The 23,722-nt window shown below is 43.9% G+C and overlaps 1 protein-coding gene across 5 annotated transcripts in view; it reads right to left on the minus strand.

The window, feature by feature from the left end:
* Nucleotides 1-647: 647 nt before the first annotated feature.
* Nucleotides 648-23,722, minus strand: part of EYA2 (EYA transcriptional coactivator and phosphatase 2) — an 80,381-nt gene continuing 57,306 nt past the window's right edge. For 4 of the 5 annotated variants that reach the window (XM_018073847.2, XM_029960313.1, XM_018073846.2 and 1 more), the window contains 9 exons: nt 23,341-23,468; nt 22,781-22,864; nt 11,390-11,479; nt 6,736-6,794; nt 5,781-5,941; nt 4,703-4,817; nt 3,971-4,092; nt 3,305-3,405; nt 648-1,507 (listed from right to left, as the gene is read on the minus strand). In XM_018073847.2, coding sequence (XP_017929336.1) covers nt 1,427-1,507; nt 3,305-3,405; nt 3,971-4,092; nt 4,703-4,817; nt 5,781-5,941; nt 6,736-6,794; nt 11,390-11,479; nt 22,781-22,864; nt 23,341-23,468 — 941 coding nt within the window. In that variant the 3' untranslated portion in view covers nt 648-1,426. The remainder of the gene's footprint in view (nt 1,508-3,304; nt 3,406-3,970; nt 4,093-4,702; nt 4,818-5,780; nt 5,942-6,735; nt 6,795-11,389; nt 11,480-22,780; nt 22,865-23,340; nt 23,469-23,722) is intronic. The other variant, XM_018073849.1, reaches the window with a different exon arrangement.

A 23,722-nucleotide genomic window follows, 5' to 3' on the forward strand; every position in this document is an offset into this window, starting at 1 on the left:
AGTCTTTCTTACAGCAGGAAAACCATGAGGAAAAAAATTTCACCACATTTGCTGCTCAGCAGGCCCTGAGAGCAGGAACACCTCTGCTAGAAAAGTCACATTTTGGATGGAGTTGTGCTCTTTACAAATCCCCCAAAGCAGGTAGAGGGGTTTGGTCGTGTGGCTGTCGACACACGGGGCTGACGTGTCACAGCTGCCATGTGGCTGCTGCCTTCTGAGCCAAAGACTGAGACTGGATTAATTTAAGATCAGATTTTCTGCTTTAGTTTGGCAGAAAATCCCCTCTCAGATCCAGCACTGTTTTCTCTGAATGTTTGTAGAGATTAGGAGTATCCCTCAGGCTTGTGTAGCACTTGTGTCATATCTGTAACTCATTTGATCTTATTAGATGAGGGCATTGTAGCACTTGCTACATCTCTACCACCTGGTTCCAGGGTGGCTTTGATCCTTCCGAGGTTGTCTGGTGCCACAGTGAGCAAGAAGCAGCAGTTTTCAAAGTGAATGAGAGAGTCATCCAGGCCCAGAGAATTTAAATGTTTTGGCAGCAAGATTAACAGCCCAGCCTTGAAAGGGGGAGTACATATTCCACACATACCTCTAGATCCAGCAGTGGTGGCAGAAAAGGCAGGTCATCTAGTCCCCCAAAATGTAAACATGTTTTTATTTAATGCCTTTCACTCAGCACAAGGTACTTTTCCCCCAACCCCCAGACAGCAGTATAAGGCACCGTGTAGAAACGTGCACAGTCCTCATACCATCTGGGCAAGGTTCAAAAACACAGCTACAGTTCTTACCAACAGTACCATGTGTCCTGACTACTCATGTACACAATATGATTCTTCCCCAGAGTTTGTTCTGGAGAAATGAACTATTAATTTAGAACAGTAAGACTTTCCCCACCCACCCACCCCAAAAGCCAGATTAAAAACACAGGTACAGAGCTTAATACCAGAGTAATGAGATTAGTTCATAAATTAAAAAAATAGCAAAAAAAAAAAAAAATCAACAGTTTCACTCTTATTTTCAGAAGGTCCTGTGTGATGTGATGGACTGTGCAGAGACTCCTTGCTGTGTCCTCTTCCCCTTTCAAAACCAAGAAAGCTGACAGGGACACCCAGACTTGTAGCATTTGTTGTTGATGGCAAAAAGGCCATTAGAGCTCTGTGTCTCCAACTTAGCCAGCAACTGCAGCATCCCAGCGACTGATCAGGTTTTTCCTCTGTCCAAAGGAAGGAGGACTTGAGACAATGTTCTTTGGCTGCAAGTTCTTAAAGGCTTCCACTGAAAGGGTTCTCCTTCAAAAAAAAGAAAAACTGCAGTTGCTGTGGGATTTTTTTTTTTTTTTACTGAGAAAATGATGAGGAATAGGTGGAACCGCTGCAAGAGTCTGAGTGAAGCCCTCCCAGTGCTAAGATGTTGGGCTCTGCTACAAATATTCAAGTTCCAAGGCGTGCCGAAGAGCTTCCAGGTCAGCGTGACAAGAGATTCTCCAGAATGGCATGTTGTGCTAGAGTGAAACCAAAAGAGGGGAATTTTTTGTTTTGTTTTGTTTTTGTATAATACTGAGATGAAAACAACTTTCTTAGTTTGCACCTTCAGGAACAGAGCTTTGTGCTTGGCCACCAGGCTGTCACGGCGCCACAGGCAAGGGGGCTCATCTGAGAGGGGAGGGAAGGGACAGAGGGAGGGAGTGGGAAGTGTCTCTTTGCTGAGCTGTGTCTCCTCTGCAGACAGGACATATTCACAATTTAGGAGTCTCCTGCCTCACAAATGATGGAGGATGTGGGCTCACTTTCTGAATGTTCTGACAGCACTTAGTCCCTTTCAACATGGGAATAACACTCCTAAGAGTCTTTCAGCACTAAGAATTCACCTGTAACCACACTGCTTCTGGATAAACAGCTTCCACAAAGCTTCAGAGAACATATACTTCCTAGATAGATGACTGATGGAGATGCTCCTTTTCCAATTGTACCTACCTGTGTACAAAAAAAACCTCCAATGGTTCCAGATGTTTATGTTACAGAGGGTCTATTTACCCTCCTCTAATGTTTAAATAAGCTTCCCTCTGGTATGTTGGTATCAGTAAACAAATGTTTCCTTCAAGCTATTTATCAGCGTGTTTAGAGAGAGCAAGCAAACCCAGACAGCTGAAGTGACTGAAATCCACTGCTCTGCAATTTTACTTTAAGGGGAAAAGTTATCCCCTGGTTGCTATTAAGCTCCTTCCATTAAATTATCTATTTTTCTTTCTTAAACCAGAAGAAAACTTGGCCTCCCAGCCACTCCTGTTGTCCAGCAATTACAGATTTATCACTCATCAGACAGGTGAAGTAAAATGACCCACAAAAGTGGAGATATTATCAGTGCTGGCAAAACAGGGAAAGGCCTCTGCCTGTCCCCTCCCTTCCTTGTTTGTTTTTTTTTTTTCCCTGTATAAAACTCAGGTGTGTAGAAGCTTTGATTAATGAGTGTCATCAATCAAAGGAGGAGACAGCCCAGCAAAGAATGAGCTCTACTAATGGGAGAGCTGCTTAGCCAGGAGACAGGAGCAAGAGGCTCTTGGAATCCTGGCACGGGAGACTGGTGAACCTTCCATTTCCCCATGGAGGCAGAGAGCCCCTGCAGGCTTTGATGGAGTCCTGCTCACTGACCCACTGCCTTTGAAGTGTGGCACTGAGCTGTCACAAGCAGCAGGCCATTATCACTTCAGCCCAGTAGTGCATTTTGGACTCTCCCCTGACAGCTCCTTAACCCTTCATGAACTACAGAACCACCTGCAATTTTAGGCAGTTTTCCATGGTGGCTCCAGATATTGTTGCTTCCATTGGCCAGGGGAAATACACTATGAAAAACAGGGTTTCTGCTGCATTGGAGGCAACCTGGGGATAGAACATGTGCCCATCACCTTATTTGCTGGGATCCCTTTGTTCCTGGGCTTTATGCAACAAAAAAGCTCAAATTTGCTTGGAAAGCCTTTGCAGGATCTTCAGTCAGAATGTGATACCAGGTCCTCCAGGACAAGGTTCAGCTGTATAAGCTGAGTTCCTATAATATTTTGCACATCACGTGAGCTACACCATTAAAAATCAACTAGTTTGCTGAAGATGGGGCTCAGTTCCTGCATCCAGTCAGTTCCTGCATCCCAGCTCTCATGCAATGCTCCCAAAGCAAACACAGCTCTATCACATTTCAGGAGCACAGGACCCAGGATGCACAAAGACATCTTGCAAATAACGTCTGCCATTAACAAATTGTGTTCCTGTCCCTGTAAAGCCAAATAAGTGGCATTCACAGACTGTACCTTTTTTGCTCCTTGTTCCTCTTCAACACCATCTCCTATTACAATGTACACGGCTTTCCTTCCGAACCTCTGCATTATCCTTTCAAAGCAGCTCTCTTTCCCTAAGCAACACAAGAGAAGACACATTTTTTGATCTGCACACATACTGCAGGCAGAGCTAACATTCAGGAGCTGGACCTGGAGTTGTGACCTAACTGCTACATTCCATGTTTTCTTTTGAAATTGGAATGTAGCTGAATCTCCACCTGAGGTGGACTCTCTCCATGTCATGACAGTTAACTTGCATGTTCTTTATCAGCCAAGCACTTCCAAGTGCTGCCAGTTTTCCATGAACTTTGTGACTTTGATGTAAGAGGATCCAGACTGTTTCTGTCTGTCCTTCGAGCTGGGTGCAGCTGAACATCCCACATGCAGTCAATGCTCCATAGGGTGGGTGTGTATCTATATATCAGGCTCACTCCTCCATGGAGACACCTGGAATTATTTTTTTTTCCAGTCTGTACTAGCCTAAGTGTAGGAGTCAGGATGTGAATTTGACACCTGTAAATATGGAGCTGAAACTAAACCTCACACATTGCTAGCTGTGATCAGGTTGGGTGGCTGTGCCTGGCTTAGGGACAAAATTTCAACCTGTCTTTGGTGAGGTCTAAGTCAGTTTACTCTTACCTGTTTTTGTTGCACTGTAAATGTTTTCAATGGGGAAGACAGTGCCCAGTCCATAGAGAAGCACTTTAGCAAGAGCTGGTATAAGCTGAGTTGTGGTGACCAACACATTCACACAGTTGGGCCTGGAAAACAAAAGTTATTAGAAGTGGCAATCTGTGTTTCTCTCTTTCACTCTGGATTGAAAGATGGTAGGAAGCAAACCTTTCCTGCCACTGGAAGTTCCCAAGCCAATGGGGGATTATGCAGCCAGAGGCAGATAATGTGAGTACCAGAAATGCCTTTTGATCAGCTTAGCAGAACAAAAAAACATAAACCAAACCAGCAGCAGTGATGCAGCCTTACTGAACACTTGCCAGGGTCTATCTGGTGGGAAATCAGACACCAAGTAGTAATGTCTGAGCTGGGTTCTTTGAGTGAAGGGGTTCAGGGACAGAAGGGCTCTTTTCTCCCTTTCCTCCTTTGTACATCTGCTCACACAAAAATGGTGCCACAGATGAGAGAGCCAATGAAAAGGCAAGGAAAAGGACTGTTTTTCTTTTGCTCAGTTCATCATCCCAAGCTCACCCTGACCCCTGACAATTCCAGCCTGGCAAATGTGTGCAGTCTGGCCTCCCACGGGCTTGGCCGGCGAAGTCCTACAAATGTGTCCCGATTTGTTTAGAGGGGGAAAACAAGGGAAGCAAGAGGAGGTCCTGGATCAAACCTGCAGGCAATTCTTTGAGCTGCTCTTACCGGGAATGTATCAAGTTCAGCGCCTTCAGAGCGTGTGTGAGCCAGAGATCAGTCAGCGCCTCCAGTTCTGCTCTCAACTGCAGCCAGGTTTCCCTCTTAGGAGCTCCTATTAAACCTGTGGGCAGGGAAAGCGTCTTTGCAGAAGCACAGAAAGGGAACTGCATGGATTTGTAAGGAGAATGCCAAAGTCTGTGCTCAGAACTCTCCCAGTGCCCATCCCTTGCTCCCGGTGCCGGCTGCTTCCCTCTGTGCCCTGCCACACATTCCCAGGCTGCAGCAGCTCAGCTTCCTCCCTCTCTGGGGAGGGGTTCAGCCAACCAAGGCTGCAGGACCTCCCTGGAACACCTTCCTTGGAGTGAGCATAAAGCTTCTATGGGAAGTGAACAAGAGGGTGGAAGGACTGTGTAATGTGGGCAGTGAGCTGGGCAGAGAGACACCTGAGGCCAGGATGGTTTGGATTCTCCTGAAAAGCCACGTCCCATTACCAGTACATGTGGGTAGGCTTCTCCTCCAACCAAAAAACAGGCTGGTGATACTCTGAGTTTTGCTTCTTTCTCCTTCTAGTCAGAGACCTGCACTGATGTTCTGAAAGAGAATCAGAGCAGGCTCTTGGAACAGCTGTCTGGGACTAGGTGAGATGAAGGAACCCAGGGTATCCTGATACCTGGTGGTATTGTTCTGGGGGGGAGTTACAAACAAACACACAGTTTTGATACAAGAATGCTTGAGACAGAGACCAGCCATGTGCTCTGTGGAAAAACAAGCATATTTAGTTTTTAACTGTTTGCTTGCTTACTAAACATTCTGGAAAATCAGAGAAGGTTGCTTTTCCTGCCAAATAAATCACAAAATAAAGCCCCACACTTGTGACTTGAGTCCTTCTCACACCACCAAACCGGGTATTTTAGTGTGTCTCCTGCAGACCCAGCACAGAACCGGATTAAAGGATGACTGAGGAAACACTTCCTCGGCTCCCCGTGAAGCATTTTTATTGTGAGGCTCCCTACACCTCCTCCACAGATGTCCCTACGGGGTCACAAGTTTTTGGGGAGATGAAAGGCAGGCCACAGCCACTCACCCCCCACGTTGTTTTTGTAGGTGTTGTACATCTCTTTCACCCGACGGTAGCGAAAGGCCAATTTCCTCATCCAGTCAACTCCCCCGTGGACTCCCGAGCCCAGGCACAGGTTTGCACTGGCAGTGGAGCTGTGGAAGCCATCTGCAGAGAAGTTATACGTGCTGGGAGAGGGAGGAGGGAAGGGGAGAGGTCAGTGTAATTACAGGCTGTACAGCGCCAGCAGGGAGGGGAAACAACTGAAAAGTGGAGACAAGTGGCAGCAGAGACACACACAGGACATGCTGTACAGAACTGAAGTTCATCTTTGGCACAATTAATAGCACAGATCTAAAAAAATGTTCTTTTTCTGCACCTGTTTCTCACAATAAACTGTCCATAAACCCACAAATGACAAGGCTCCATGTGAGTTCTGCACATTTCATTCTTGTCCCACGACTCTGGAGGCAACACTTTGGGAAAGGTACATGGAATTGTACAGAAGCAGTTTCTGTGAACAGGATAGCCTGACTTACACAGATAACAGTAATGTCTGGTGCAGGTTTGGTACGAGTTCCTACCAGTGAAACTCTCTGGCACAGCAAAGTCCAACTCCTCACTGCTAATTCCGTTCACTGCAGATTGGGCAGTGGGAAACCTTTCAATCTGGCTTTGATGCACTCTGGCCACCTCTGTGACACCTGTCTGGTCAAACCATACCAGAAACTGGTGTGGTGTTCAACCTACCCTAATTCAGATATATTTCCCAGAGTGGTTCAAAGCTCAGGATAGTCAGAAAGCACAGGCACAATAATGAGAGAAAGGGGACTCTGTGCTTCTGTGGGCTTGATAAAGGCAGACAGCACGGGGCCAGGGAGGGGATGAGAGTGCATGTCTGAGAATCACTGACCAGCCCCCCACTACTTGCAAACAGCTGGGGTCTACCAGACCTGCAGCTTCCAGCCCAGAGATCCCATACCTTAGATCCTGACCGTTATCATCTGAGGACACATCATCTATGTGGATCTGGTCACAGTCCTGAGAAGAGTATGAAAATAAATACGGCAGTGAGTAAATGTTTTGAAAAAGAAAAGTGAAATAACATAATGCAAAACTACTTTAATATTAAGGAGATAAAATCTTACACGTTGCTAGTACTGTCTGGCATAGTCTAGCCAGTTAACTGTTAGGGACAAGCATCACATAGCACAAAATATGAACAGACAGAGAACGTGTGTGAGAGATCTGCTGTTATCTAAGGGCACAACGGCTCCTGAAAAACACAGCAAGCGGAACTCCTTCCTATGCAGGCAGGAGGGAGAGAGATGCTTGTGTTTCAGCCAGGAAAGTTGTGGTTTTTTTCAACTCTGTGTGCATGATAAGGCAGAAATTTGGCAGCCTTTCCCCCCGTGAGAATACTGCCTCAGACAGGAGGTGTGTGCCCACATAATTACAGGGGGAGAAGATCCGTCCCAGAGAAACTTCCAGAGCCGCCTGTCCTGTCCCGCCAGTGTTTTCCCAGGTTGTTCTGAGGGGGCTGAGCTTCCTCTGATGTGCAAGGGAAGCTGGGCTGAAGCACTGGAGGCAGCATCCTTTCACTGCCCCAGCCACAGACACGTTTCAGGAATACTGTGTGTCAGCAATGAAGGAATCTGGGCACAGGGTATTCAACCAGAACATACACTTGGAGCTCAGCCTGCATGGAGTTTGTACTCTGATCTTATCTCCCCAAATTCTTCACTGTTTGAATGGCGGAGGCCCTGCCTCAAAAATGTAAGAAATGTTATTCCTTTGGTTTATTTCCTAGTCTTAGCATTAAGATCAGAAAGAGAAAAATCATGAAGGTTCCCCCACCACCTTAACTCTCCTCTCTCCAAGACCCTCGGAGGTGAGAACACAACACAAAGCCTGCAAGCTGATGAACACCATCTTTTGTGTTGCACTTGGTACAACAGGACTCTGAAATCAGAACAACTGCACCTAACCAAGGTACAGTAATTCTTCACCACTTCAGTGTTCTGTAAACCACAGAATTTGTTTTACCTTCCTTAAACAATTGTGAGTTTGATGAATTACTTTAAACCAGCCCCTTTCAAAAAAAGAATAAATCCCCAAACAAGTAACCAAACTTGCTACCAGTGGCAAAACATGACAGATAGTTCTTGTCCATAATGATAAGATTTTCTGCACCATTTATTTTAGATAATTCTCAAAAAGACACACAATTCTATCTTGTTCTCATCTCATCAGCCCTCTTATCAACCTATCACTGGAGTGTATCTTTCTGTACATAACTGGAGCCAAGCAGTTGAACAGCAGATCTCTGCTGGCACCTCTCTCTCTCCCTCTCTCTCTTTTCCAACCCCCCTAAATTTTTAAGCCCCCCTCCCAATAGCTGCTGTGAACCACACTGGGATAATAGTGATGCAGCCCACTCCACCTCGCTTGTACAATGCAGGGCATTAAGTCAGGGGAAAGGTATTTGTGGAGGGATCTGTTTTTCTCATTTGTGAATGAATTGTTCTGTACACTGAAGTGTGACAACAGTAGCTATCACATTTCTAACTTAATAAAATACCATGACACTCGGTGAGACACTACCTCATAGTCCTCTGGCTGAGCCTCTCCTGTTCCTGGGGGGAACTCAGGGAACTGGCTGCAGCAAGAATGTGCACCATGTTTTACTACTTGGTTACAAGACCAATTTTTCATTCTTGCAGAATTTCCTTGAAATCTTGGTGAGCAGAGAGTCAAGGCAGGGTGTCTGGGCTGCTGAAGGGAAGGTGCAGATTGTTCCAGTGGAGGTCTCTGATGGGACACATCCCAGTTTGCACATCCACTGATGTTCTATAACTGAGTCACACGTGCAAGACCTCAGTCAACCCTCCCAGCTCTGGGCACTGAACTGTTCTGACTGCTGGGATATCTTTGGGTGCTGCACAACCTGCCTGCAGGTGGGACCAGACCCTCCTACCCACATGTAAAGGAGCCTGAGCTAATTCAGCTTGGAAATGGCACTGCTGGCTTGGAGAGAGCCTCTGCTGCCTCCTTGTGAAACACAGGCTGTTCCTGAGGATACATGGAGGAGCTGCTTCTGTTCTCCCTCACACTCCCTCTGAATACTCTCAAGGTATGTCTCATGCACATATGAAAACAACTAATGAGCACACACGGGTTCTATTTGTGTATCAGGACTGTGCCAGAGATTTTGAAACACCTCAGGGATTCACTGATCAGTGGAGCTTTCACCCCTCATTAGGTGTGTGTGGGGTGTAACAGCTCCCACAACACAAAACCTCCAGGGATGACTCTGGAAGGCAGTAATTGTAAACACACTAATCCCCTTCTCTGTTAATTCCACATCCCCTTGTCAGTCCTCCTGTCCTTAATACCTGTTTCCCAGAGTGTCAGTCAATAATATCTCCAGAGGGATTGGGGGTGGAAGGTGCTATTCTTTAGCCATCAACATACTGTGAACAAAAGGCATCTGGGAGAAAGAGCACAACCCTGGAAAGCCCAGAGTTTGCATTTTAACTTCTCTGTGATTTACCAGCACTCTCTGGAGGGAATGGGCAGCATCTCCTCCACTTCTTCCCCTCGTTCCAAGTCAGGACCAAGGCCAGCCATGCTCTGGTTAGTTAAAACTGCTGGACCCCCAAGTTATCCCAACCCTGGCTCTGGGTTTGTGTGTTCACTATGTTTACTGTTGCCTGGTAAAAGAACTCTTGCTCTGGTCTTGAATGGGCAGCTCTCCTGCTGCTTCCTCAGTCACAGCCTCTTTCACTCTGTCCCAGCACAGAAGATGGTCAGAAATGGTTTCAGCCCTGGGCAGTTTTAGCTTGTTTTGTCTGGTACAGGCCAGAATTACACCACATGATGGTGCTAATGTATATGGTAATGCTTGGGGGTCTTCAACTGAATCTGCTCCTGTGCTGGTTTTTACCAATTCTTTTTTTTTGTTTGTTTTTAAGAATATCATTCACTGCACTCTTTTTAAGCCTAGGACTCAGTGATGTATCATTCTTAACTATCACTTTGGGAACACCCAAACCTAACTTTTATTCATCATCCTGACTGAAGGAGTAGGGTGAGTAACTCTGGATGACTCTGTCACTGCAAATTCTTCCAAACTGAAATGGCTTTTTTTGAAAAAGTGAAATTCTGTAAGGAACATTTACTTCTCTTGAATTCTCTGTCATCCCTCAATTTTTTTATTGAAAAGGCTCAGCTAAAACCAAACCACCAGTGCCCAAAGCTGTAACTGCCTGATAAATGGGCACAACTTGACTGAGGCCAGACAATTTGCTGCTTCATTTAAAGTTTTAGAGCAGTAAGTGAAGAAAAGTTGTCTTAAAACTGGTAATTCTTGCAAAAGTCTGGATAGGCAATGGGTTTCTGGAGGGTGGTTCTGTGCAGGACATGGAGCTTTGTTGCATCACATGTTGAGATCTGATGGGTGGTGGTTGTAAATTAAGTATTATCATACTTATATTAGTGCCCTGGACTCCTAAAGAGAAACTCTCTTTTCTTTCTCCCTAAGAGAAGGATTTTTTTTCACTTTGTACTTGCTGTGCCCTCATCACAAACTCCCTCTCTGAAAAAAGCTGAAAGAGGAAAAATCTGTCATGTCAGTTCAGGTGCTGCCCACTACTTGTCTTTGAAAGGAAATAAAAATTCTCAGCAAGTGAAACCTCAGGACTGTGAGGAGCCAGGTGGCAGGAAAGGTTGTACCTCCCATAACACAGAGGACCACAGTGCAATTAAGAAGTGAAGGAACCAGAAATTCTTGCTGAACTCATCAGGCAAAGAAAAAGTTCTCTCCTTTCATCTGGCACAGCAACAAATTCTTCCTTTTTCAAGTGAAAAAAAAAAAAAGAAGACCACAGAAGTCTGCCCAGGGGTGCCAGATTTTTTTTCCCCCCCCAAATGCCTCCAAGCAGAATTGTGACTCCAAGGTGCCCAGCACAGACCCCACCTCGCTCTGTACTGACCCATTCAGGCTCTACTGACTGCAAATGTGAACAGATTTTCATCACTGCTCTACAGCTGCTTCTCAGCTGGTGGCACAACTCTGCAACCATCACTTTGCTTGAATTTTACAACACATTCAAAAGGATTTCTGCTTCGTATAACAGACAGTCAGATGTAAGGATTCTTCTCTCAGTCTTTTATGTTGCAACTCCCCCAGTTTCATCCTGCAGTGTGCCTGAGCTTGAGCAGACCTCCTGCTCTGCCTGTGTGTGCAACAGAGCTTCCCCAAGAACAGGACCATTTTTAAAACCTCTGCATTGGCTCACAGCTAATTGCTACCTGCCCCATAGGATCGATGCTAATTTACCTTAAAAAAAATTATTAAATAGCAAATTTCAGGAGAAGCAGCAGCAACGTCCTCACTATTAGATTTAGTAAACCTGCCAAAAGCCATCACTGCTAGTGTGTATTTAGCAAAAAATTCCTTAACAGACCGAAGATGTCAAAGGGACCCAGTGAGAATGCTTCCAACAAGCCACCCAAGGCCCATTTCTTCAGGGTCAAAAATAAAAACTTCTTGGCCAAAAAACCCCAAGTTTGTAGACCACATGCAAATGATTAGAGAGACAGAGATATGTTAAATAAAATAAGCAGCTACATACCTCCAGGTCATTAAAGAACAGATGTGTATCTGCAAGGTTGAAGATCATTTCTTCCATCATGAGACCAATCCGCACCGACGTCGTGGTGTCCTGGTGGGGGGAAATCAGGGGTTTTTCCACTCACTTTGATTTTCTCTTTTTGGGGATGGGGGTGGGAGATCTTAAAGCAAACATATTCCTGTTTCTGAAGACACATTCATTAAAATAATTTGATTTCCCAAGTGTATCTTAACATTAACATGATTTTCACATTCTTTCTTTCTTTTGCTCTCCTTAGATAAACAAATCCTGTTCTTTGAAGGATGTCTATAACTCACCCTGACCAATAACAGCCCACATCCTTCAGATGATATAAAGATCCTTTAAACAGCTGAAACTATATAAGAATAGTATATAAGAATGCTTCAGTAGGCTAGACAAAAAAATTGGTTTCCATCATTAGTGAATGGTTTGGGGATAGTTACAAGCAACAGGGTGCACAGAGGGTGACCCTTTCCTGCACTGTCCTTCAAACCAGTCATTTCATCCCCACTGAAGCTGCCTACTTATTAAACAGCATCAGCAGAGCCACAACAACCCCATCCTACCATGCAAACCCAATTATAACACAATAAAATCCTTGTCCAATATGACTATTGGTGCTCAGGACAGCAAGCCTGCAGAGCCACCACTGCAGAGGTAATGGCAGTTACACCCAAATAACTGCATTGCTCAGAAATAGTAAAAAAAGACAAGATACAGCACATGAAAATGCAGGATGGGTTCATCTGTCCTTCCAGCCAGTGTTAGAAATGGCACTGCACCCAATGCTCCTGACTCTGCCTGTTTACTCACTCTGCCATTTTCCTGCCCCCAAACAACTGACCTTCTTCCAAACCCACACCAAGAGCACAGAAACACACTGATGCAAACAAGGTTACCAGCAGCACATTTTCTTATTCGTTAAATACTTCAAAAACATGAGCAAAACTAGTCTGTGGTCAATTTGATAAACACTCATAGCTCAAAAGCATGTGCCTGTTCCAGCTAAACAACAACAGACAACTTGGAAAAAAAAAGGCATTGCCACAACAGGGTTTTTTTGTTAATTCTTCTTCATTAGGTTGGGGATCTCTCATCTTTACGTTCAAGTGGGTGGTTTTTCTCTACTGAAGTCACAAGCCATGCTAAAGCAGGGCAGATTTCTGTGTCTCTAATTTTCTGCAGATTTCTGTGGAGTCCTGTTATTGTATGACAGGACAGTAATGAATTAACTGAGGAGCTCTAACAGGGAGCACAATGTTGGGAGGCTGAGCACATTTCAATCAACCTTTGTGGCAGAGGCTGTTGACATGGAGGGTGTATTACACACTAACCTAATTATTACGCATTCCTGGTGTAGTTCTCTTTAATTAGAGCAGAATGGCTGTGGTTTTAGCCATGTGTGTGACTCACAAGCACTGTGCCCATTAAAGAAAAGCTCTGTCACTCACGTTTGAACATGCCTGTTGCTGCCCCAGAAAGAAGGGCACTGTCTCCTCTGGGTAAAAAAAGTAAAAAAATTCAACAGACTTGCCTTGAACGTGTCTCTAATTTTAAGCCCCAAAGCTGCTCCCCTGACAAGGCACAGGGACACAGGAGTAACCAGGGAATCTCACTGTGGCCCCATGCAAACAGCACTGAATCAAATTTTACTACCCAGGTGTAGTTACACCAGGGAACTGTTCTGAAGAAAATACACTGCTAGGAAGAAATTATTTTGTAAAATAGTTTTTAATGAAGCAATTTATTTCTATACATTTCAAGGATCATTAAGCCTTTAAAACTCTTTCAGGAAATCTCATTGGTTGGTACCTGTCATTTATCCTCTAAGCTTTGTCTTTAGCTTTATTGGTATTAATCACTAATGGGGAGTGGGAAACATTTCCACAGTGTATGAAGTTACCTTCTCTTAAACTAAACAATATGGAAACCAAACTGTAGATGGGGGGAGGGGGGAATCTTTCTCTTGAGATACAGAATATGATGGAATGAAAACAAAACAGAAAAATGCATTTTACCACCCAGAGGGGAAGTCATCTGGGGAAATGATTTGGCATCACTGCTCTCACAGTATGGACATTTCCTCCCCAGCAAGGCAGGCTTCCAAGTCTTAAAGAGGCTGATAAAGTTAAAAGGCCAATCAGCACTCCCAGTATGACAGAGGTGTCCAGAGGCACCAGGCCAGGGTTCCTCAAGCCATTATTTATTTGCATTACTGCAGCACCTAGAAGCACCAGGCCCAGACTTGGACCCCACTGTGGCACAGGTTGTACCATCACTGAGTAAAGACAGGGTTGCTGTAGCTGTCAATTCAACTACAAATAAACAGGAAAATCAGACTGACAGGAGAGCACCAAAGTGAGACGGGTGTCTCAATCAATGTGTTGTCCAAATTCTCTGTACAATGTGTAAAATAACCTGAAAGAGAATTATGAAATTTGCCTGAAGGTGTTGACAGAGAGCTCTTGCCAGGCACAGAAATCCTGTGCCACTGAAGGACATCTCTGTGCTGCTGGGGATGCTACTGCCCATGCTGGAGCAGTGTGAGTTCAGCAGAGCAGCCTAAAGTTGCCACACTTGTACCAGTGGTCCCTGCTAACATGCCCTTCCGTAGGAAAAGTATGCCCTGGAGCTCTGGGAACAAGCTTCCTGGCTAACAGATCCAGCCAGTGTTTCCTGATGCATGTGAAGCCCAAGGACCACAGACAGCTTGAAACCAAATCTCCTCCAGGAACCACTTTTTACAGTGAAAACAGATTAATCTAAAAACTCCCCCCCCAGTGCTTGTTTAGTAACTCTAGAAGAGCGAGGCTCTCCCTCTGCTAATCCACGAGTCATGCTCTCACAAACAGGGACAATGAGAGGCAGGGATGGAAAACAGGCAATAAACTCCTTCTGTAAATAAAACCTGCAGCAGCACAGTGTATCCCCACTTGCCTCACCTCTGCCAGGCACCAATGTTGGGGCTTCCCTCGGGGTCAAAATTAAACAGCTTCAAACTTTTAGTGTGAACCTCTGGTGCTCAGACATGACCAGGCATTCCTGACCCTCCAGTGCACAGCTGGAACAGCTTCTCCCCACTGGTGGGGGGGGATAAGCACCAGTGCTCACTCTGGACTATTCATCCTTGAAGAGACTCATCACATCCCCCCTTCTCAATGCACCCTTCCCTTCTACAGAACAGGAGTCACAGTCTCACAGCTGCCCCTTTCTCCTTAGGGCACATCTTGAGGGAACTCAGAGCTAAAAAGCCTCCAATCCCTGCTACTCCTTTATAAACAACGAAGGATCAAAACGTGCAAAGAGCAAGGTAAGTCCTTTTTCAACATCTTCCATAAAAAATGTTTGCCCTGAAGAGCATCCTTGGACACATCTCTGCTGTTTCTCTCTTGCCTGTGACTTTCACCCGAGGCCTGATGGGCTACTGCCTATTGCTGCCAGTGGCCACACCTTGTGAGCAGGGTAATTTCTGCTTGTTTTGGGGTAATTTTGCTGCCTATTCAGCACATAGTCCTACTAGAGGAAAACATGGGCAACAGAAGCCTGTGGTACATGATGTGAAGGAAGAAAAAAGTATCCAATTCACCAAGAGGGATTTTTTTCTTTCACATCCCAATGGCACAAGCTGACACATTTGCTCCCAATGTTGTTTTTAAGCTGGCCAGCTGCATGCACTGTTTCTAATCCTTGAACTAGTTCTGTGCACGTGAAGTGAGCTTTTTTAAAAATTACAATTTGAATTCAAGTATGTCCTCTGAGCTGACAACACCTCACCCAAAATTAATTTCTGTTTCCGTTTTCATTTTGACCCCTCATTTCAAGTAACAATATGACAGAAGATGTCTAAAAGGAGCTTGCTGAAAAGCCTTCAGTTTGTCTGTGCTTAAACATGATTTCCACAAAAACTAGAGGTGAGCAGAGAACAAATATTCCCCCATGACAGCAAGTGGGGAAAGTTTCACCACAAGAAACTCTGACTGGCCTGTATTCTAGCAGAGCAAAGGGGATGCAGGATGTGCATGCACACCCAAATTAGGGTACAAATAGCTGCCAAAATGGACAGTGTTGGTCTCTAGATCCTTTTCCAGGAGCTACCTGCCCAGAAGCCTGCACTGCTGCAGTCACACCTCAGACTGCAGCACCAGCACCCTCCCAAAAGGCTCCCTCTTAAAACATTCTTCCCACTGATCTCCTGCAACACAGAGACTTCACAAACTGCTTGTACTTGCCCTAGAATATGCATTAAAAAGGCATGTACTTGTTAACACCTGCAGCCACCACTAATCCAGTTGGCTGCCTGTCCACAGCCAGTGCTCCCCTCCTGCACACTGTAATTTGGGAAGGAAGAGGGAAGCATCTTATCTCTGGCAATCTCTCAAGTGCAAGTCACTCCTGCCTCCAATCCTGGATCCAAAGCCCATTCCAAGCCTCTGCCCTGCAGGTACCCTGTTCAGACTTGCAGGCCATTAGCAAAGGGGCAAAACTGGCTCCTCTGAGATGGAGAACAACTCAGCCTGTTGTCTGGCTCTGCCTCCATTCAGCAACGTGACAATTAACTCGACATTCAAATTGTCAGGACAAAGTCATTCTGAGCGTGGATCTTGGATTCAGACACCATCACTTCCCTCAAAAAAACCCCACCAAAATAAAGCCCTGGTATTTTCAACTAATCACTCCTTTTAAATCCTTGCCAAATACCTATTTATGCCGTGAGCAAATAATTACTTTTCTACAAGGAAGAAAGTATTAATTAAAAGTATTCATCAGACTCCTATTCTATAGGGTTTACCTGCCACAGGTGTCAGCCAGAGGTGAGAGACGGATTAGTACACAATCAAGGGCTTTCCAAGTTAAATCTCCTCCTTGTGGTTAGCTGTTAATAATGTTGTCACCAAAAGAAAGAATTTAATAGTTTTAATTGGGTTTAATTACTTGGGAACTCCTGGAAAGTGGACCAGCTTGGTTGTAGTATAAAAATGATAATAATAATCAAAAAAGCAAAGATACCAATACCAGGGCCACATGTTTGAACAAAAAAGGGTCTGTGAGAATAACCATTCTTTTGCTGTAACATTTTACACCTTGATCAAAGCCTGAGGCATGAACAAGACCTTCCCATAATAATGGGATATTAACCATGTGTATCAGTTCTAGTTCAAGTATCCATGTCTTTTTGAGGAAGAAAACACATTTAGTTCTTTCACTAACTACCCTTAAGTAGCTTAGCTTGCAATTTTATCTTTTTAATAACACAGAGCCAGACTGAGCCTCTCAGAGCTTTTCCAGCAAGGGAGTGGGTATTTGTGAGAGAAGTTGTTTTAAGTAATGAAAGTAGCTCAGGAGCTAAAACCCATTTTCAGAAGTGATTTACCTAAGGGACTACACTTCAGGTTTCTTTAAAAAAGGATCACCCCTTTTCAAACAGAATCACTCAGCTTTTCACGGCCCAAAATTTTCCCTCTCAAAATGAAGACACTGTTCCCCAAATACTGATATATCCAGGTTTATTAGACAACCTACTGAATTTAAATTAATAGTATCCACAGGTATGTGAAAAGTCCGTGCTAGATGGAGAGCAAATATAATTTAACCCCTTTTCTTCAGACACCTTCTCCTATTCACCCTTACTGTGATTTAAGGAGTGCTTCCAATATTTATTGAAAGACTCTCTTTACTGTCATGTATCTGTTCACATATGGGTGGGGAATTCACCTTGGAAATTATTCCAATAAGCAAATGGGCAGGTGGGTCACTAAACCCTCCCATTCAAGAGCACATGGAGATTGAAAAGGTTCCCCTCCTTCTCTACAGGAACCACACTTAGGGACAGGCAGCAACAATTACAATGATTTATCCCATGTCTGAACTCATAAAATCCAAAATGGATTCCAGTCCCATGGTAGTATTGTACTTAAATACAGGTTAAAAGCTGGGCCATGATGTTTGAGGATAAATGGCAGCAAAAGGTTCATGACCAAAAATAATTCCTTTGCACTATACATGGCATAAGTTTCAGAAGAGGGAGTGGAATTTAAACCAAACTGATCTTCATTTCCTTCCCCTCCACACAGGAAAATCACTGCATTTCGATATGAAAGTCCCTGATAGCTCTGTGAAAACCCCAAAACTCCTGGAAAGCTTGGTGGAGAAACACCTCCTGGAGTGGAACCCTCAGCACAATGGCACATTTGGCTCATGCAACTTCCTAAAACAAGTCAGTTCCCTTTGTTTTGGTTTTTTTTTTAAACTCTTTTTCCCCAATTGGAAAGCAGGTTGCCTTTCCTCCTGCTTGTTTAATAACCCAGCATTGTTTCTGACATGTTATTTTATGTTCAAAATGATCCTTTAATGGTTCCAAATGCCACATGTGCACTTTGCTCAGAAACACACCCCCCCAGCTCTCCTAAGCTGCAGAACAAGAGGTTCCATCCCCAGGAGCTCCCAGCACCTCCCATGCCCACCCCCCAACCTGCTGGGGATGTTCCTGCTGCTGCTTCTCATCAGCCAGCACAGATGACAAACACAGCCCCCTGCTCCTGAAATACACCTTTGAAACAATCAGATGGCTGGAATTATTAACCCCCCCTCCCTCCTCTCCAATAATGAGCTAAATAATTGATATAGCAGCATGTCTAAAGTAACAGACTTCTTTATTACCTGCAGTGATTGAATGCTTTTTTAATTTAACTTAAAAAGGCATTAAACACAAGGTTTAGCCTCCAGTGGGTAAAAAAATCTCCGACTTCCTCAGAAAATCCTTTCCAAATTGTATTCATCTTGACTTAATCCATGATCTACTGAGTGAATTAGGCTCTATTTGTTTTGAAAATCTATTTTATGGAGTTCCAAGGACCGTGTTTTCCTTAGGAAGGGCTTATTCTGCCTTTCTGACCAGGATGCCTGCGAGCAGCCCTCAGCATAGGCCTCTGCAGGTTTTTAACGTCCCAAGGTGCCCCACACATATGACTAACAAAATGTAAATAAACACAGCTGAGCCAGTAAGAAATTGGAAGGTTTTCTCATTAAAGAAATAAAATAAACAGATGTCCTTAAGCACTTTGGCTCATGTTTGTCAAAGGAATGGAAAACTCTCAGATGTTTGAACAGCAGTCATGATATAAGGCCACATCTCAAGCGAGAGAAGAAGGAAAAAAGCGACTCCATGGCACTTAGAATTAACTAATAGTTCTCAAGGGAGGCCCCTTTTGATTTGAACCTTAGCAACTTCTACAAATAGTTTTTAACAGCCGAGCAATAAAATGGGGTTTTATTCCTTCTCAGTTTGTAAAGTAGTAAAGGACAGACTCGGCCATTAGAAGCATGAATCACCATCAGATTTGATTAAATCCCCACGGTGTTTCACTCAGGTCCTGGCTTTAGGGTCCTGTGAGAGAACAAAGCAGGGAAAAGCACAAGCTACTTGAGGGATTCAGTGAAAGCAGGGGAAAAAAGATGAAATTAAAAAATCAAACCTAGGGTTTTACAAGGATCTCCAGTAGAGCCAAGGAGGAACTTTTCAATGACTTTTTTTTTTTTTAATTGGAAATTATAATTCATTTAAAGGAAAACTTTTTTTAAGAACATACAGCTGCCAGTGAAACTGCTGAGGAATAAGGTTTCCTAGATCCATAAAATCATAACAAGACAGGCCAGTTCACAGACAGCCAGCACAGAGCAGCTATGGCATTTGCTTAAATGTTAGAAAATCATGTTTATGTCCTGTCCTCAACTGGGCATCTCAGAAATTGCTATGGTTCTTAAAGGGAATTTTATAGATCTGAACTCCCAGATATCAGAAGACATTGCCAAAGTACTGATGAAGATCCAACACAAATCAAGAATTTACACTGTCCTATGCATTCAGTTCTGTAAGTCCAGGCCAAGATAAAATCCTTGTGATTTGGTTCCAGGATTTCAGAGTATCTTTCTTGCACGTAAGGATGAATTTTAACTCCAGATTTTATTTTACTCACAATTCATTTGGACACTACAATCCCAAGAAGTGTATACCAACACACAGCCACAGCAGAACATGTTCTGGGAACAACACAAAATACTAAGGAAAGGTATTACCTTCACACACACCTCCCAGTTAGGGAATGCAACACACCCTGTGTCCCCTTTTCAAGGATGCTAGTCCCTCAAAAAGTGTGAGAATGAATCCAACTTAATACTTTAAATTTCTCAGACTGAAAGAGATGCAGAAGTTTTTTATGGCTTAGACAACATAGATTATGGAATAAACTTGCAAATATCTCAGGGAAAGAGGAACAGACTCATGACTTTGGCTCAGGAGAGCATGCAATCTCTTTGTATTTTTTCTGAATTAATACCACCAAGAGAATCTTTCTGTGTTCACCTACCTGCTTCAAACAAGTCCCTTGAGTTTTACCCAACTTGTGGAAAAGCCCAGCAGCCTGTTATGGATTTTGAGCCATTTCCTCCCACTATGTTTAGTAAGTGATTTGGGGGGCAGATCCCTGCAGACACAGTAAAGACTGCAGCCACCTCCCTGAGGAGCTCTATTCTACACACCTGAAGGGATTAAAAAGTCTGGAAGGACAGCAGGGTAATCTATAATGGTCTACACCTGCTGTGGTCTCTGAGCACATGGTAAATATTCTGCAGTCATGGTGGGATCAGAGCCCTGCAGAAGAGGTCTTATAAACCCTCCTGAACATAACACCCAGGGTTAACTGCCTCTGGAGCTTTTGGGGGGGTTTGCTTTTTCTTGTCAGAAGGCTTCCTGCTGAGAAGCCAAGGGTGCAGAGATGTCCTTGGGTTTGAGAGCTTTGTGCCCCCATCCCTTGGACCATGGTGGGGCAGGGATGCCCCCACTCAGCTGTGGGCAAGGAAGAAGCAAAAGGAGATGTGAATGTGCAGGCTCTGACTGCCACTACAGAGGTTATACAGCAGGGACCATCTGGCAAAGACATTAAGACCCAATGTCAGAGGATTGTGCAATCCATGGGCCAGAGTAAAGAGTCTGGGCAGAGCAGCCCAGGCTGGGCTCTTCATTCACACTTCAATCTTGAGTAAGCTTTGTGTTTTAACTGCTACTGATGCTGTGGGCAAAGCATTTTCTAAACACCTGAGATTAACCCTCAGTGCTCTGAGGAGCCCACATCTACAGCAAGAACCACAGTGGTTTCCCTCAGAAACCAAAGAAAAGAGAATTTTCGCAGGAAATCCGGTCAGAAAACATACACTGATGCATTAACAGTTAATACTTGACTACAACTGATAATCCTCTTTGTGAATTCTGCCCCCTCCTTTTTCTTTTTTTTTTATTATTTTTGGACAGCTCCTTCTTGCTGCCATCAGCAAGGAAGAGGCAACACTAAAGAACAAAGGAGTTTAGACCCAAAACTCTGAAGTTGTGGTTGATGTTCCTCCTCCCATCTTCCCAAAAAAATCACCCCAGAAAGAGGTGTTATTCTTCAGCTTGAACAACTTTATAGACTAATTCTCTGAGCATCTGCACAGCAGCTCTACAGGATGACACTGGGACATAAATGTTGGTCAGGGGAATGGTCAAGATCCTATAAACTGACATGTTTCCTGTAGGAAGACATACTGAACCAAGATCTCCACGTGTGAGGTTTAATTATAAGCATGTGCATGCCTAATTACAGGCACATGACTATTTTGTGATCAGTTATGGACAAAAAAAAATAAGAATTTAGGTCTTGACACTTAATTTACTTCAAGATTAGCACTTCCTATGCTACTGAAGTAAGAGATTATGAAATTATTAACCTCTGACTCTCTGTTTCACTTGTACCTGATAGTTTTGAATTGTGTTACTGTTTAACACTTCCCAGGGCAGCCTGTCTGAATGTGCTGTATTTCCCTCTTGGTTTAAGGTCTGTTCCAAAGCCCACCAAAGCTTCTGGTTGTCTTTGGATCAAGCCACCAGACTATAATACTTTTATAACACAATCATTTCCCTTACAGGAAAGCCCTGAGGAATTAATAGTGAAGAAACAAATGAAGAACTGCAAAAAAAAAAAATCCTTCTGAAGAAGTTTCTCAAGGAGCCTGTTGTAACTTAATAGTAAAAGGTGATTCATTCATTCACTCAAAAGAAAATATTCCTGTTTGTATCATTCCTTAAATTGGCATAAAAGAAACAGCCAATGGAAGTTTTGTCATTTTATAGATTTATACAGAGGTTTTCCGAAGCAGACAATTGTTTCCTGATCCTGCCTAATTCTTTCTGGTTTCTGCAGGCAGCAGGTTTGAGCTTACACAGGTACACCTCCTTCACCACATTCCCTGGGAAAAGCAACCGCTTCAGTCGCCCCATCGGAATAAATCCCTGCCTGGAAACAACGTGCTTGGTTTTCAGAGGGTGCTGTTAGAAGTGTTAGCAGCATTCCAAGTGCTGCAGTAGACTTCCACACCACAAACACCATTTTATATCCTTTACAACTGTGCACATCTAACAGCGAACAATAAATCTATCTCACTAATTACACGTTCAGCTCGTTACAACCATCGTAAAAAAGTACAGCTGGTAAAGCCATGAAATGATGTCAAATCATATTTCTGCCTTCTTGAGAGAAGCAGGGCTATTTTCCAGTCTCCTGATGAAGCTGACTGTTCAAAGCCATGTGTAGAAACAGCTGCCAACTAGGTCATCCACTTCTAATTAGGTAATGATATTGTCTTTTTTCCCACCCGTTTAAAAGTGTTTGACATTCCGTAATTCAAAGTGACTTGAGTGTTTATCATAAAAAGCTGCCTTAGAAGAAACTGAAGCACCTGGTACTAAATCCAAAAGCCAGAGGTTTTCTCTTCAGCAGCCAAGTTCAGTCTGTTCAGCCACAGAGTGAGTTACCAAAAAAATGGAATTGCCTGCATTTCAAGGGGGAGTATCTAAATAAGCACAGCTAGGTATGGTTCCTAAATCCCCTTAAAAATGTGAGCTTCAGCAGCTATGTGGGAAGCAGAGCCAGCGTTCTTCATGGCAACCTAGACTGACAAACACAAAATCACTCTTACGAAGTTGTCTGAGATTCATAAGAAAACACTGGTCTACCAAAAAATGTGTTACCTCATTCAGGCTAAAGTTCAGGCTGTCTGGCTGCCTGATGCTCTTTCTTGCAGAAGACAGACACTGAAAGACCATCCCCATCCAGCAGCAGCAGCTGAGCTTTTTGAAAAACGAGGGGCTGCTTGCAACGTGAAAAGGGAGGTAAATTAAATTCTCACATGTTGGGAGGAAATACCACAGGACACATTTACACAAACATGTCTGAATAAAAGAGGCAGCACCTGTTTGAGAAGCTGCCTCGTCAGCTGCCCCCACAGTTCCCGATGCAATTTGGCTGGACAAGCAGTAATGCCAAAAAAATTGAATTTTACCTTCCCGTATCTGGACGCGAAGGTTCCCGTGAGTAAGGAGTGAAAAATAATTATCGTCTCATCCAAATCCCACACAAACACACGCTGCGATGACAGATGGGGTGGAAAAAAAGAAATATAGTTACACATTAAGCAACTGCAGGAATAGGTTTCAGTCAGCAAATATGTCCTGTTGGACTGCTGAGCTTTTTAAGATCTCGAGCCCATTTGGAGCGCTGACTGTAGATGCTCTGTGAAAGCAGGCAGAGGGAAACATCAGGAATTTTGGAACTATGTGTGTGCTGCTCATCCTGAGAGCCTGCTCTCCTAACAACCACTCGAATCCCTCGTTGCACATCAAGTTAGGGGAACAAAACAGCAGGCTCAGAAAAAGCCCAAAGGAAGTGTACACAGGAAGAACAGTTTGAGATGCTGATAACATGGAAATTAAGCAATTGTTTTGACTACCTATGTCTGCAGGTTTCAGTTATAGGATTTTATTCTGTCTCTGGGATTTGCTATGAGATGCAACTGTTTCTCTTTGCTGGATTTACTAAGGGAATATAAATTCAAGTTCTTACCTCGATCTCACTGTCAGCAGTAGGGGAAGGATCATTGCTTCTTTTTGACCGGGCTCGTACTTTGCCATCTGACCCTCTGTGATGTCTCTCTGTTTCTACATCTTTTGCTGGTGTTGTTGAATATTCCCCTATTGGGAAAAAGAAATTCCATTGTAAACTTAAATTTTTGCACATCATTATAACTAAAGCATGAAATCTTTCAAAGGAGAGCAACAGAAACACTGTGACAACATCAAGAGAATGCACAATGCACAAATTACTTGTTGCAAGAGGTGAATATGAACCTTGACAGACATATGGGCTGAAAAGTCATCAGACATTCAGGAAACTGGGGCTTTTTCAGAGCATGGCTGTTTGGTTTGAATTCACTGCTATCCATGCT

This window comes from Manacus vitellinus, unplaced genomic scaffold (assembly GCF_001715985.3).
Source record: "Manacus vitellinus isolate BGI_N305 unplaced genomic scaffold, ASM171598v3 scaffold_26_pilon, whole genome shotgun sequence".
NCBI lineage: Eukaryota > Metazoa > Chordata > Aves > Passeriformes > Pipridae > Manacus > Manacus vitellinus.